This window comes from Tiliqua scincoides, chromosome 2 (genome assembly GCF_035046505.1).
Source record: "Tiliqua scincoides isolate rTilSci1 chromosome 2, rTilSci1.hap2, whole genome shotgun sequence".
In the NCBI taxonomy this organism is placed as follows: Eukaryota; Metazoa; Chordata; class Lepidosauria; order Squamata; family Scincidae; genus Tiliqua; species Tiliqua scincoides.
In genome coordinates, this window is record NC_089822.1 from 133,610,833 (window position 1) to 133,626,463 (window position 15,631).

Here is a 15,631-nt window from a genome sequence, read left to right on the forward strand (position 1 = left end):
TACAAACATCTCTGGCTGCTGCCTGGTCTCCTATGGGAACCAGCTTTGCTAGCATAGATCTGTAATGCCACAGGGGCTGTGCCAGGCCTGAGACAGGGGTTCTGGATCCAGCGGCTGCCAGTACCTCTGAGATCTGCTCCTGTCTCAGCCTGATTCCTGCCCCGATCCACCCCCCCCCCATTGCTAGCAAAACCATGCCAACAGCCAGCTTGTGTTGTGCTGCTGGTGGAGTGAGACCTTCCGGCCTTTGCACTGGCAGCAGCTCTCTGCAGACCTGCAGCCACACCAGCTATCCTCATGGTATGCTGGTGTACTACAAGCCGAGGACTGGGTACTTATTCAGCCAACTGCCTTGCATCTGTGATTTTAACAGGTACTGTATACATGATCATCATACTCTTAGGCATATTTTGCAGCCATAAGGACTATTTTGTATTAATTCAGACTCTCAAAATGCTCAAGCCTCCTATGAAATTGTAAGCATACAGCCAACTCTTCCAGTGCTGTTTTCCTAATGTAACTATGCCACTAAAGAGAAAAGTGAGCAGCCAAGCCAAGCTTCTGCTCAGAGGGACATTGAGGGGGACATTTAGAAAATCCAAAATTAGCTGAGGAGGCGCCTCTTGTCTTTAACCTCCCCTAAGGGTTGCACCTGTGCCTTTGCCTCTTCTTGCAGCCTCTTCTGGGTGAATTGGTGTGGGGCGGGGAGGGTGAAATGCTGACATTTGTCCATCACCAGCTCATGTTTGCTGAGCCAAGTGTTGAGAGCAGGCGGTAAAACAATCAAGGTGAGAAATAGGACAGTAGGAAGACGAAGGGAAGAGACAGTACTGACAGTAGATAAGCGTAAGCACATGCAGATACATGCATAAGCCAGAGCTCTGTAATGCTGGTCCAGAGTCTGAATTAATCTGAATTAATTCATCTTTATTTTATTTATCATAAAATGTGTGCCCTGCTTCTCTCCACAGGCATTAAGGAAACTTGCAATAGTTCTAATTAAGACACCTTATGAGACAATATAAAATACCTTGAAGATCACAAATGACAGAACCGACAGGAACGATGAACCATAGAACCTAAAAGGCTTAAGTAAAAATGATCATTAAAACAAAACTGTCTCAAGCAAACATGGTCCATGAGGAGGCAGTCCAAAGGCCCTTGTTTCAAAGGGCATTTATATAAACAGGGGAAGTTGCACTTTACTGACAGCCCAATCCTGTGCATGCCTACTTAGAAGTAAGTCCCATTACAGTCAGTACTGCTTACTCCCAAGTAAGTGTGAATAGGATTGCAGCCTGAGTCAGTCCTTAACTTAGTACCTTCTGTCTAACTTAGTACCTTCCTAGCCCTACTTGGTAATGTGGGAGGAGTCAACTTCCTAAGATCCTCTAGCCCCAGCTCATTTAGAGCATTAAAGGTCAAAGCCTCACATCCCATTTCCGAGTTGAAGGGCTGAAACACCAGAATAAAAGGGGGGGGGGGTTATGCTGAACTGCATTCTGGAGACTCACTACCTGCCATTCCATCCCAGTTCATATCTGGTAGTCTCCTCCCTTATAAGAATGCACATACAAAGGTGGAGATGCGTAATATCATGCAGCTAAGTTTACTGAAAATTGTCTTTCAATTGTGTCCAAAGTCTCTGCACTTCCCTTGCACCTCAGTGCAACCCAGGGCTGGCCCATCCACAAGACCAATTGAAGCAGTTGCTTCAGGCAGCAGATTGGCAGCAACTCCCACTTCTTCCCACCCACTCACCTTCAGTGATCCTCCTCCTCCCCCATTCTCTGGACTGGAAAAGGACGAGGGGGGCAAAGTGGGAGGAGAGGAGAGGAGAGCAGTGGGCTAGGGTGTCAGAGAAGCAGAAGATGGCACATCACCAGGTAAGGGGGGCAGCATCTGGCATGCTGTTTCAGGTGCCAGAAGGACTTGGGCAGGCTCAACCCGACCTTACTCTGCCCTGCCCTTGAATCTTCAGCAGAACAGCAAGTGTTAATTTTATGATGCTAATTGGACTGCAGGGCTCTTACAATGCCTTCCAGTTAGACATGTTTCCACTGCTTGTGCTCTGATAAGGGAACAGCCCCCGTGTTTTGAATTGCCAAGAACCAGAGAAGAGCCACTAAAAGCAGGCAGAAGAACACACTCCACTTGGGGAAAATTCCCAAAGATTGACGCCACTGCAGGTGCCCCCTGTAGATCAGACCTTGTGCTGCAGCGTCCTTAATACTTAATCCTGCCTGGCTGCAATGCTGCTGGGAGGAGAACCCCTCCTTCATTTGCCTTCTGCTAGCTTGTATGGCTGGAACAGAGGGCCGGAGAATTTGCTGAGCTGCTTGGCCTGGTGCCACGAAGACACATCCCAGGCCTAGCCGTTCAGAAAGGATGCATGGCTGTAGCAAAGCCCTTTGAGATCGTGAATGGAGGGAGGAACTAGCATCGCTGAAGGTGACTGATGCTCCCATTTTTAGATGCAGTCCCATTCCCATACCCAGCTACTCCTCTCAGCCTGACATCACGGTATCTACAGAGCTATTTAAGCTGCAACAGGGCAGAACCAGCCTGAGCTGCAGATCCTGTCTCCACCTGCTGACAGCCCTGCCGCCCTTCTTCTAGTAGGAGACACAGAGCAGCATGCCCCCTAAGAAGGATGCCCCAGTGAAGCGACCTGTACCCCCTCCTGCCAAGCCAGCTTCTAAGCCTGCTGCAGTGAAGCCAGGATCCATGGCAGCGAAAGCCAAAGCACCAGAAGCACCAATACCACCACTGAAGCCGGAAAAGCCCAAGGAACCTCCCATTGATCTCTCCAAAGTGGTGGTGAGTGAGATGTGGGCAAAAGGGTAGCAGCACCCCAGGAAGCTCTGACTTCCCCTGGGAAGGAAGCAGGTGAGAGGGAAGAGGTGCTAGCCAAGTGAGGCTTCTGGATTATTGTCCCTGATCTGAAATGGTTCCCTGTGATGACTTCTTTACGGCCTTAACTGACAGCCTTGTGAGGGAATTGTGGTTCAGGAGATAATGCACGTAGTGTGTGTGTTTTTGTGTGCGCACATGTGTGTGCATGTGTGAAGCAGAACATTACAAGGTAGTTATAGCACACATTGGGAGTACCTGTCCTCAATATGATCTAAAAGTTGTTAAATGCTAAGGTTTTAAAAGCTGACCCTGATTCTGTCCCGCCTTGCTCAACCATAGAAAGGGGCAAACTAATAAAGATGTTTGTGCCTGAATGAGATTCATAAACTGGAGACAGAAACTAGTTGTAAAGAGAGTTGAGAGTGGTCTGAGAGAGGCATTGTTTCATGTACACCTATATGTTGCTTTTGTCCCTTCTAGGGAAAACAGTTTTCATGTTTTTGAAACTGTACTAAAACCTGCTCACCACAACCGAGAAAGTGGATAAATGAGCACACCATGAACTGTGTGATTCTTTTTCCAAACTGCCAACTCTCTGAAAAAATTGTCACCTTTCTGCTCTCCTTCCAATGCCATGCTTAACTCCCCCAAAGCATTCCATGACTTGTTCAAGCTGGATGCTCAGAGTGAACCAAAGCACGCTGAATTTCCAAGGGCGTGGCAGTTTCAGATGATGGAAGAGGTGCGTGAGCACATGTGCACTCATGTATACAATCAGAAGGCAACTCACACTTGCAGGGGTTATCCAAACAACCGGCAACACCCTACTGCATTATTTCCTTCACATTTCTTCAAGCAAGATCAGCTGGGGTCTTCATGTACGCGGGAAAAGAGAGCAACCCTGTTTCGTGAATAGAGGGAATCAAACAGGGAGAGCGAGAGAGACCTTTATTGGCATTAAGAATCAAACAGGCTTCAGTTAGATGCAAACTGAACTGAGCTGTTGGAGTGTGCAAATCTAATCTATTTGTAATCATCATCATCATCTGATAATATGTTTGCTGAATTTATTTAAAACATGAATTTGTTTGCTGAAAATGGCTGAATCCCCATATTCAGAGTTAGTTTCTGTGAGAACTTCAGCTTTATAGAGAGCCCAATCCTAGCCAACTTTCTGGTGCCACAATGTAGCCATACCAACAGGGTGTGTGCTGCATATTGCGGGGGGGGGGGCAGGGGGCAGTCACAGAGGCATCCTCAAGGTAAGGGAACATTTGTTCCTTTACCTTGGGGCTGTATTGTGGTTCCATAATCCATTGGTGCTGGAAAGTTGGAGAGGATTGGGCCCTTATGCCTCATTCTGGTTGAGGTCAAAACAGCAAAATCTGATTTTTCTTACTGGAAGTAGTAAAAGCTCTGCAAGCTTTTGAACATCAAGAAATTCTACTTCAGGCATGGAGAGGTGAAGAAGAAAAAAGTACAGTAGAGTAATTTCTGATAGGATTTAATTGCAATTTATTTGGGTGGAAAAAACAGCTCTTCTCCCAAGAGTTTTTGTTCTTGTTTCCTATGGCAGATCGGTAGAGAATGGAACCAGGGTCTTATTAGTCTGAGCTTACTGGTCTGCCTATTGGACCATAACAAGTTCTGCAGTTTTGAGAAGTGGTGGCAAAAGAATGAGAATGTTTTGAACCAGGCAGGTCTCTTATCCCTGAGCCCATTCTGAATTTGCAGTGTGCTTGCAAGGCACAGAACAGAGTTAGTAAACAGAGGGGCAGAACAATGACTGAACAGATGGTGAGTGGCCACACTTCCACTAGACTTTAGTGAAGCTACATTGGCCAGCTGGTCATGCTCTGGACTACTAGCTGTTATAGCTGAATTCAACCTCCATGTTAAATAGCCTTGGAGTATTAGTTGCTGGGGGCATAACAGAACAGAGGACATCCATCACATCAGAGCTCTGCTTGTGTGATTCCAGGGACATCTGGCTGACCACTACTGGAAGCAGAAGAGTAGACTAGATGGAGTTTGTTCTGTTCCACAAGGCAACCCATAAACTGATGTTCACCAAATTCACTCATCTTCAGTTCAGCCTTAGAATAGTTTTTGTGAGGTATAAAAGTAGTAAACATGTGTATGTACTCATGTCAACAGACAATAGGGTTGCCATCATTTTTTCTGATGCAAGGGCTGGGCAGGCATATGTTTAACAGGTGCAGCTTTCGGCCTCACCATGTATTTGTGCTATGAAGAGTTACACCTGCTGAATTTGTGTCTGTCGTGAAGCTGCCAAAGGATAAAGACACTTGGATAGCTGTCAGCAAAAGTTGACAGGTCTAGGCAGAAAATGAAGCACAGAGAGGGAGCCTATGGCAATATACCCATTCAGTGGAAAATTTGAGACTTCTTCCCGGCACCAACCCCATGTGCCAAACCACTACACTCAACGGATCCCAGCAACACCCCCTCACCTCTAGGCTGAGAGACTACAGTTAGTTTGGCAGCAAACAAAAACCAGTGAAGCTGGGTCTCTTGCCTCCAGACCTTGTTTCCTGGCCACTGTTTGGCATTAGACTCCAAGTTCAAGGCCTTTCAAGTGCAGAGTTTCATGAAAAGCCAAGGCTTCTTCTATTTCTAGTGCTGTAGAAATTCTAGGAATTGTCAAGAGAGCAAACTGATTTTCCCATCCTAACAGGCCTTCTCATGTTAGACAATAGTGATTGGGAAGGGCGGCAATTTAAGGCTAGCAGGTTAGAGGGGCATGATAAATTTAGCAGTCAAAAGAGCTCCTGTTATTTTAACGACAAGTCTGAAACAGCAGGCGTGAAAGCCTGGTATTTGGCCTGCATTCTCCTAAAGCCAAGCCAAGGACAGGTGGCCACAAGCAGGGGGGATTAGCATATCCCCCTTTTTACTGGGAACAGTTATTTCAATCCTACCTCCATGGCAGTGCTGCGCTGGGATGCCACCTTCTGAAACTGGGTGGATCAAGTTGCGGGAGGATTGGGGTGTTCAATCAACAGCTCTGCCTTCTTAATGCGATGGGATTCCTGAAACAGTGAGGTAGGGGCCCCAATAAAGAGAATGACCATTGTGAGGAAAACACAAGCCCTTATCTAAATTCCAGTCCCAGAAGCTTCCTGCTCCACAGGCATTGCTGGCCTACTAAATATCTCCTGTAGTCAGGTGACTGCTACATCAAGAGCATGCCTCCTTAGTCACAAGGCTGAAGTGGCTTGCCATGGTCCTGTCTGCGATGGGCCTACCTACAGGAAGAGGTTGGGAGAACTAAAGTCGCAAAGTCACAGGTGTCTTCATGATAACCTACAGCTGTGAAGACCTTCCAAGTGGCCCAACATTGGTACTGTCCATAGGCAACAGAACGAACAAAACAGTACTAATAAATTTACAAATAAAATTACAAATACATGGTAAAAAGATAAGAGCATCAGACATACATAAAGCTTATGTGCAAGTTCACAACTAAAACAAATATCTATGAAACCCATTTTGAAATTTTGGCATGCAAATGGTCGCAGAGGTCTCACACCACTGAGGCAAAGAAGCTATGCCCGATTCCGCTCATCCTTAACCTGGTACTTTAAAGAAGGTGTAGGGTGTCAAACTTGTTTCATCTAGAAGGCGAAAGTTAGCATCTGTGTCACCTGCTGAGCGCCAGAAGTGTCATCGTTAAACAGGAAGTGACATCATTAAGCAAGTAATGACCAGAAATAAGCACTTTGTTGGGATTGGGCCATTAATAACTGCCATAAGCATTCAGCTAACTGTTGGCTACAACTGTAGATAAATATATAGCAATAATAATATGCATACTTTGGGGTCCCCATAGATCAGTAGGTAACTTGACCTCAGAGGATATTTCATTTTATATGTGAGATCTGATTAAGTCCTTGACGATGCAATCCTATATATGTCTACTCAGAAGTAAGCTCCATTCATTTCAGTTGGGCTTATTCCGGGAGAAGGGTGAGCAGGATTGCCACCTAAGAAGTCAGGGTTCAAAAAATCCTATCTTGATGGACTGGCCAGATAATGTAAACACAATATATGTCCAGTAGGATTTTCACTACTGAGTAAGCTGTCCATCCCTCACATGATTGTTCATTGATGACTAAATAGGAAAACAAAAGTTCAACCAGACAAATACTTTTCCAATAGTCTCTTCCATTCAAGCTTTCATTTTTCTTTTGGAATTTTAGCATCTGATGTGGTCATGAACCTCTGCCTGATGAAAGCTTTTCCAAGGACAAAAGCTTGCTTTCCTATCTTTGCATTTCCATCAACAATTTGGTCTGATTAAAAATATCAGCTTGACCAGTTCCATGTCTCATTTCAAGAATTGTCACTCTTTTTCTGTAGCAGTCACAGTTGTAAATTGTTTTTTCTTTCCAGATTGAATTCACTAAGGAGCAGATGGAGGGTAAGTTCATTATGTATGATTGGCCATGGGCATGTAGATCTAGCTTTCCTAATACATATACAGTACAGAATACACATTCATGCATAAATGCAAAATTTAACATAACCTGGAGACAAACTTCCCTTTGATTCACTACAAAGCTGGTGCTAACAATGTCGTATGCTGTATGTATCTGTCTTGTTATTTGTTTCTTCTTAGTTAAGGCTGAAGGTACGTTCTGCTACAAGTAGGAAGTAGGTTTGACTGGAAGTAGGAAAACTGTTGTCAAAAGTAGCAGCCTGCTAGTTCCTCACCTTCCCCCACCCCCCACCCCCAAAATGTGCTCCTATGGCAGAAACTGTGATATGATGTCACAATGCTGCAATTCCCCCCCCCCCCATTTCATCAACTGCCACTTGTGGGAGCAGAAAAACTCCAACAGTGATTAAAAAACTGATACAATGTTTTTACATTTTTATCTCATCTTGGGAGGGAATATGGCTCCCCCACTCCCATTTTACCCTTAAAACAACAACCCCCCCCCATTATATTTTGTATTCAGGTACAGATAATAGATACTTGAGGACAAAATATGCAGGCATTATATATATATATGTCCTCCACCGATGAGGCCTCCATATATATATGAGATTCATGACCAGTAGAGGTAGATTTTGAGTGTAAGAGCTTGCCATGCCACCTTACATAGTCATGGCCCATTAAGAGCACAATCCTAACCAACTTCCCAGCACCAAGGTAAGGACAATGAAACGCTGAGGTAAGGGAACAAATGTTGCCTTCCTTGAAGAGGCTTCCGTGACTGCCTCCCAACTGCAGGATGCAGCACATGCCTCACTGGCACATCTATGCCAGTGCTAGCAAGTTGGTTAGGATTGTGCCCTAAGACTGTAACAACAACGACAACATTCAATTTCTTTATTAGTATTTTCTTCTCCTGCAACTTATTTTTACTTTTAAACTTTAAAGCTTTGAACTCATTAGTCAATTGTCAAAGCTATTTTATACAAATGATCATTGTAAACATGATTACAAAGTGCACAGTAAGGTAACTAGAATTTAATATTTAATTGAGTGAACTACTGTATTGACAAAAACTTGAATTCCTGGTGCACTTTGCAAAAAAAAAAAAGATTTTTTTTCTTTTTACCTTGCAACCAGTGACAAGCATCTTGCAACCCAGTATTGATTCGTACTTTGAAGAATAGTGCCTTACAGAACCCTAACTATTCCACCTTATTCAATGCTAGGTTTTATAAACCACCTTATACTCTAGGAGAGGTAAAGTATAAATATTTCAAATAAATAAGAGCCTGGTATAGGTGATAATCTGTAGGTTTAGCTAAATTGCAATTTGTTTGGGTGGGCGAGGAGAAGGGACATTGCATTAGTCACTAAAGCAGTCCATAACAAGTTGAAGAAGAGATACAGGAAGTTGGATTTGATGAGCATTTGGCCTAATCCAGCAGGGCTCTTCTTATGTTCTTATGTTAAAAACATTCAATTTGCTCAGATTGCCACTTCAGGAGCATATAGGTGGTTTGATATCAGAATCAAAATAGCACGGAGGGGGGGGAGATGAATGAACTTCCCTCTTCCCATGAGTCTCAGTTCCACCCAGGATTCCTCCCCCCCTAAGCTAGAAGGTATTTTAGAAAAAAGGAGGTGCTTCTTCTTGGAAATGCACCTCCATGGTATATGTTTGGGTGCTTGCTTAGTTTGACCCAAAGGTTTAGAGCCAAGGGATGGAAGATGCATTACTTGCCTCTACTACACCTGTAGGATTTGGTGGAAACCCCATTATGCGAGCATATCTTCAGATATACCTCTGCTGTCACTATTCCACTGCTACTACTATACTGATATAGTGGCAATGTAAGTGTAACTGCACTGTAGGATCTTTCTGTTTCATCAGTTCTCTGAGTCTGAGCGGCAATGTCTGTGTACAACCCAAGGTTGCTATGGGATTAGGGTTGCCCTCTAAATATTAAAACAAAATCCACAGCAACTCAACAATTGCAAAGGGCAGGATTCTTCCTTTTTGGAAGGATCACTGAGGTCCCTCTTTTGTTAAGGGTAAGGAAAGCAAAGCCTGTCATTTTCTTATAAGACACATGGTCCTTCAGCAGTAAATGACCTCTTTCCGGTCGTATTGAGCATGTCTGATAGAAGTCAGGTAGGTTAAGCAGACCTTGCAGATGGCAGTATCCAGTTTCATGGCATTATGTGAACCATCTCGTTGACAGCCCAGGCAACACGCTTGTCACTTTATCCCAACAGCACTCTAGGCCCCCTGAAGGTTGCCAGTTTTGAAACCTCATTACCCATGAACAATATTAAAAGGTTGATCTGATCTCCCCAGAATACAAGGAGGCCTTTGGACTCTTTGATCGCGTCGGTGATGGCAAAATCCAGTTGTGTTATTGTGGAGATCTGATGAGAGCTCTGGGCCAGAATCCAACGAATGCTGATATCAATAAAGTCTTGGGACACCCCAAACCTGATGGTGAGTTGGTGGCCTCTGCAGTCACACATGTTATGGACATTACAGTATGAGCATCCTGGTGCACCGGAATTCAAATTCAAGGAATGACAGTAGGAAATCCAGCTTTCCTTTAGTTTCTCATTCTGGTTAAGAATATAATGTTAGAAAATATGAACTATCCAGGGTTGCCAACTGACCAGAAAAAAAAACAGCCTGCTCTTGAACTTTTAACACCCTTTTCATTTATTGTGGAAATAAGCACTATCTCCTGGTAAAGTCTGCAGATTCCTGTATACAGGATAATGTCAGCAGGGGCTAGTAAAAAAGCTGGCAACCTTAGAGCTGAGCAGCTGTATCTGTTTGGATCTGCTAAGTTCTAAATGACTACTCAGTAAATGGCAATTCATGTTTTGCCAGAGACTGTAGAAAGACTGACAATGCAATGGGAAGACAAGTTTACAGTCAGAGTTGCGTAGACTCTGCACTAAACAAATACAGAATGAATTAGGGAGTTGAACTAATCTTGTCTGCTTCAAAGAACTGACATTTTCAAAGGACCAAGATGGCTGAGAGTAGGGGTGAGATGTAGATTGGCATTAGATGGCCTTTAAAATGCAGATGTAGCAGCCTTTGAGTTTGATTTTCACTATTTAGAAGGTTGTTAATTGGGACTAGCATTTGTAACACAAACTAGCATTCTGTCCAATGCAGGTTTTCATTTGCAAACCCAACCGATGCAAGACTGGCCTTAGCCCTTGTGGGAAAAGTCTTGCCCAGCCCTCTGGGTTTCTGAGTCTGTGTTTTTCTCTGAAACCACAAGAACTTTGTGTCATGATCTTGCAATGCTCTCTAGGCACAAAACACAGGCTCTAGTTCCTGCCTTTTCATAGTAAACCAGTAGCTTTCTGCCTGGAATATGCACAGTCAATGGGCACAGCTCTTTTTGGTTTCAGGGTGTAGCGCTAGATCAGTGAAGAAAAGAACTTAGAACCTGCTTCTTCTCTTAACACTCTGTTTTTCTCAACTAGAGCTGAATTCTAGACGAGTGGAGTTTGAGGAGTTCCTGCCCATGCTGCAGACCATTGTCAAGAGCAAAGATCAAGGCACCTATGAAGACTACCTGGAGGGACTCCGGGTCTTTGACAAAGAAGGGAATGGCATGGTCATGGGTGCAGAATTGCGCCACGTCCTTGCTACACTTGGTAAGAGCAGCCCCTGTCACATGAAAAGCTGGACTTTCTCCCCTGTTTGATAATAGAAGACCATGGCACAGTTTGAAATATATTGGCTATGGAGAAGGATCACTACAGCCCGGAGTGGAAATCCTTTTCTCACCACTTGACATTTGCCTTGCTCAGATGCTGTAAATAGGGAAGACTCTGAACTAGCCAAAGCAGCCAATGGTCAGTATTGTACTGAATTCTCATTTGAAATATGTGATTATTCAGTAATGACCTGGATGGCTTGGGGCTAGTTGGTATAACTCATGGCCTTTTCTTCCACATAATTGTTAAAATCTTGGGCTAACAGTAGCCCCATTCTAGCATCAATGGTGCAATATCCCTTCCCCATCCTCTGGAGAGGCAGAGTGCATAGTGCACAAACTAAATTTTTTAAAAAATTTCACAAGTGCACAAAATGGAGTGGTATTTGGAAAGCTTTTGTACAGTATTAGTTTCTAACGAGAGGAACTCAGCCACATATCTCAACCAAAGGAAGGGTTTGTGACTCGGCCACCCTGACGTAGGAGGGTATGAGGGTGGGGGTACCAATATAACCTGGCCTATGCACTGTCCTGTCTTGTCTGATTTATCAGGTGAGAAAATGACTGAAGAGGAAGTGGAAACCCTGCTAGCTGGGCATGAAGATGCCAATGGCTGCATTAATTATGAAGGTGAGAGGCCGAGGATGTTCAGCCATCAGCAGGAGTGTGGCCTGGTAGTTCACATGTCTGAATGCTCACCCACAACAGCTGAGAAACAGATTCATTTTGATTCAGTGATAAACTTAACTGTACTTGAACATATGAAGCTGCCTTACAGAGAATTAAACCATTGGTCCATCTGGCTCAGGAATGTCTCCATGGTTTCAGAAAGGATCCTCCCAACCTAGAGATGCCAGGGACTGAACACAGGATCTGCTGCATGCAAATCAATTTGCGGACACCCACTTCTTGCCCTGTCTCAGAAAAATGTGATAAAATTGTTCACCATGAAAATTGTTCATACTTCTCCATACTGTCCTTGATATGCTGGATGCCAAGTGCATGAAAATTTTCTTTGTGTAGACAATGAGCACATAATGGTGCAGCTGAGGGATCTAGCCTCATGGAGGCCAACATTGCCAAATGGCAGGTAACTCCTATTCATGAAAAATAAGTGGGGGGCACACAGATGCCAGAAGCATTTTCAAAAATGCCCAGAGACAAAGAGTGGGGGGAGTTGGGGTCCCTACCTAGTAATGTTTTCATTTTATCACACATGGTGCTGCCATAATGTGTACAGGGCAGTTACCATGTGAAAGCAAAGGAAGTGTCTATGGTAATAGGTTTGTAGCAAACTTCTCACTATGATATGCTTGGAGGGGCACGAGGTGGAAAGGAACTTCTACCTTGATCTTTTGTTGGGGGGGGGCTGATTATGATGTTCTCCTTACAATTCTCTCCCTTTCTTTCCACAGCCTTTCTCAAACATATCATGGCAGGCTGAGCTGACATCAAGAAGTAGGTGCTGCATTTCGAAGTAGAATTTGTTCTGTGGCCTGAAGTGTGCTTCTTTTTCCCCTCTCAAATAATGTTTCCTTTCCTGCATCCTCTCCAGTACTGACCTAGTCCATTGTGCAGTCTTCTGACACATTCCATGTGTGCCTGGTATTTTGGAGTACTGTAATTCACATTTTTGTTCCTACTGCATGCTGTATTTTCCAAACTCACACAGTCATAGCAAATTGGACATCCTGCAAAATTTTCCACATTACTATACTTTCCACCAAGTATACTTTCCACATTTTCACTTCCCTGTCCATACATCCCTGGTATAACTGTGAGATGTTATACAGGGCCAGCTCCAGGTTTCAGAGTCCTTAAAAAACTGCTCCATATGGATTCTATCTGATCTGTGTGGGGCTTGAGAAAGTCATTCTGCTACCACCCTACTAAGGCTGTGGACACAGAGGCAGTGCAGGGGTTAAAAGGGGGCCTTTCTGAGAACCCTGGGCCATTTGTAGCCCCAAAATGTCAACCACTAATGCCAGCCTGATGCTGTGCATGAAGCAGCCCTTGAGGTTTACTGTTATTAAGTGTGAGAATCCTAATTACTGTAACTTTCCAGAGCCAATGCAGCCATGCCAAGAAGATGTGTGCTGCAATGAGGTCCGGGCCAGGGTAGGCAATACACATTCACTCTCCCTTAAGCTCAGTCTCTGAAACACATACACCCCCGTCTCCCCGGAAATTAATAAATTAAGATCATTCTCTGGGGCTCACTCTCCCTCTTTCCAATCTCCTGGAAATAATTTTTTTTTTAAACTCACCTCTTCTTCTCACACTTGGTGCTAGGGAGAGCTCAGCAAAGGTCCCAAGGCAACGATAAAGCTGTCTCTCCTGGTCATTTGTGCAGGCTCCCTGCTTTTATATGGGCTTTTTAAAAAAAAAAAAACAGAAGACAACTCTCCCTTCTGCCTCCCCAGAGCTTGCTAATGAAGGTACACTGCTATTTTTTGATTGGAAGACAGCCATTCTGCTTTTTTTTTTTAAATTCAAAGACACCCATGATTACAGCCTAATCTGCTGGAGGCAACTCTTTCTGATGCCTCCCCAGAGACTGATGACACAAGTGCTATATTTTTTATCATTGGGCACCGGAGGTAGCTCTCCCTGGTGACTTTAATTGCTCAGATGTCCCTTCCTGGTTTGTCCCTTGCAAACCACCATAGTGACTGAGCTGATTGGCAATTCTCCTTGTTCCTCCTGTGTTTGGGTTGCTTTTAATGGACTGCTGGAGCAGAGAGGAGCAGCTTGGGAAAGGCAAAATGGTACTTTTTAACTTTTTGGGTCCTTTTATTTTTTTTAAATTTGCTGGGTTAGGTGAGGCTCTGCCTACCCTGACTGCATGTCATTTGTGTACTGCATCCTGCAAAAGGGGGGCGGGGAAGGATCACAGAAGCTTCCTCAAGGTAAGGGGATTTTGTTCCCTTACCTCAGGGTTGCATTATGGCTGCACCAGCACTGGAAAGTTGGTTAGGATTGAGCTGTTAATTATTATTATTGTGCTTTTTATTATATGATCTGTTTGCTAAAATTTGCTAGTGCTAATGGGTTTGCAGACTGGCATTACAGTTTGTGAAAGCCAGCCTACCAACTAAGGAGTTTCACTTCATTCTATGCTTGGAGAGTCACCTCATGTCCTGTTTTCACAGCTCTCCCCAATCTTTGTTATTAACAGGCATTCAAAAAAATAAAAAAAATCACAATCTTTTTTTTCTTCCCATAACTGCTTAGGGTGGCGCTGAATAGGTGTACTTTTCAGTGGAACTCCTTGCCACAGGATGTGGTGCTGGCGTCTAGCCTAGACGCCTTTAAAAGGGGATTGGACAAGTTTCTGGAGGAAAAATCCATTACGGGTTACAAGCCATGATGTGTATGTGCAACCTCCTGATTTTAGAAATGGGTTATGTCAGAATGCCAGATGCAAGGGAGGGCACCAGGATGAGGTCTCTTGTTATCTGGTGTGCTCCCTGGGGCATTTGGTGGGCCGCTGTGAGTTACAGGAAGCTGGACTAGATGGGCCTATGGCCTGATCCAGTGGGGCTGTTCTTATGTTCTTATGTTCAGGCAGGACACCTAAGCCCGACTGTACCCCATGGAGTCAGTAACCCCATTTTCTGTCTTTGCATAAATACGGTCTAAACCCACTCTGCCCCCATCTCTCAATGTCAGCTCCAAAGAAAACTTCATCTATGCTGTACTGCAAAGTGGGAACATCAGCAAGTGATCATCTACGGAACCAGAAGAGGGCAGCAGTGAATTACAGCCTCTCTGAGAAACCAGTCCTTCAATCTTTTGACTCCACAATTGGAAGTTTCCCTTTGAGACAATAAAGTATTTGTCTTCAGTTGTCTTTGGACTCTTAATGTATCATCATTAGCTTTCTTATATTACATATTATATGTATTATATATTATAAGGAAATGCCCAGGTCTAAAAAATTGTGTGACAGCCAGAGAGTCCCATCAGATCATTTTCGACAGTAGAGAGAGAGCCAGAATCTGATAACTTGGTCCAGTGCTTAGAACAAAAGTGGAAATCCGGGATGCAGACTAACTGAAAGTCCCGTGGAGGACAGGATGGGACAATTTTCCACATTGCACAGGGATCTCTGTCCCCAGACTATCCATGCCACTCATTCTGACTCCACAATTCTCACCTGCTCTGGACCAAGCTGTACACTGCACATACATTCATGTACTAAAATCCTAACAATAGTCTTTTCTTCTTTAATATGCCCAAAGTAAAAAAGGAGAGGCTTGCAAACATGCAGTGGACACATATCAGGCAATCTTGGCCTAGCCTGTTCCCCAGCAAGTCAGCTGTCTGTGGGGAGTATGGAGAAGCACAGAGACAGTAATATGGAATAGACAACAGCATCAGTCACACCTCTGTGTGGTGTGAACATGCAGAGGTGCCTGCAGAGGGAAACAGGATAGTGGCTTGAGACACTAGCTTTCTCTTTCCTGTGGAGCTGTGGTGAAATTCTACATACGTGTCCATCTGCAGGTGATCTTCTCTGCTAGCAGGGCTGTCATTTTCGTGACATATATAGAGATACAACAGTGTATCTTGAAGATAGAAT

The 15,631-nt window shown here is 44.2% G+C and overlaps 1 protein-coding gene across 2 annotated transcripts; it reads left to right on the forward strand.

Moving 5' to 3' along the window:
• Window positions 1–1,800: 1,800 nt before the first annotated feature.
• On the forward strand, window positions 1,801–14,896 carry LOC136640180 (myosin light polypeptide 6-like). 2 transcript variants are annotated; one of them, XM_066615111.1, is made up of 8 exons: window positions 1,801–1,886; window positions 2,475–2,820; window positions 7,273–7,300; window positions 9,660–9,803; window positions 10,811–10,984; window positions 11,599–11,676; window positions 12,462–12,504; window positions 14,719–14,896. In XM_066615111.1, the coding sequence occupies exons 2-7, from the start codon at window positions 2,638–2,640 to the stop codon at window positions 12,488–12,490; spliced, it is 636 nt and encodes a 211-aa protein (XP_066471208.1). In that variant the 5' UTR covers window positions 1,801–1,886; window positions 2,475–2,637; the 3' UTR covers window positions 12,491–12,504; window positions 14,719–14,896. The 2 variants fall into 2 exon arrangements, with proteins under 2 accessions (XP_066471208.1, XP_066471209.1); XM_066615112.1 differs by having other exon boundaries at window positions 2,620–2,820.
• Window positions 14,897–15,631: the final 735 nt, after the last annotated feature.

Excerpts from the sequence above, each read along its gene's own strand:
- LOC136640180 (XM_066615111.1), top strand. The coding sequence starts at position 2,638 with ATGCCCCCTAAGAAGGATGCCCCAGTGAAGCGACCTGTACCCCCTCCT. Across the intron at positions 7,301-9,659 it reads CACTAAGGAGCAGATGGAGG|AATACAAGGAGGCCTTTGGA; the intron begins GTAAGTTCATTA and ends TGATCTCCCCAG. Across the intron at positions 9,804-10,810 it reads GGGACACCCCAAACCTGATG|AGCTGAATTCTAGACGAGTG; the intron begins GTGAGTTGGTGG and ends TTTCTCAACTAG.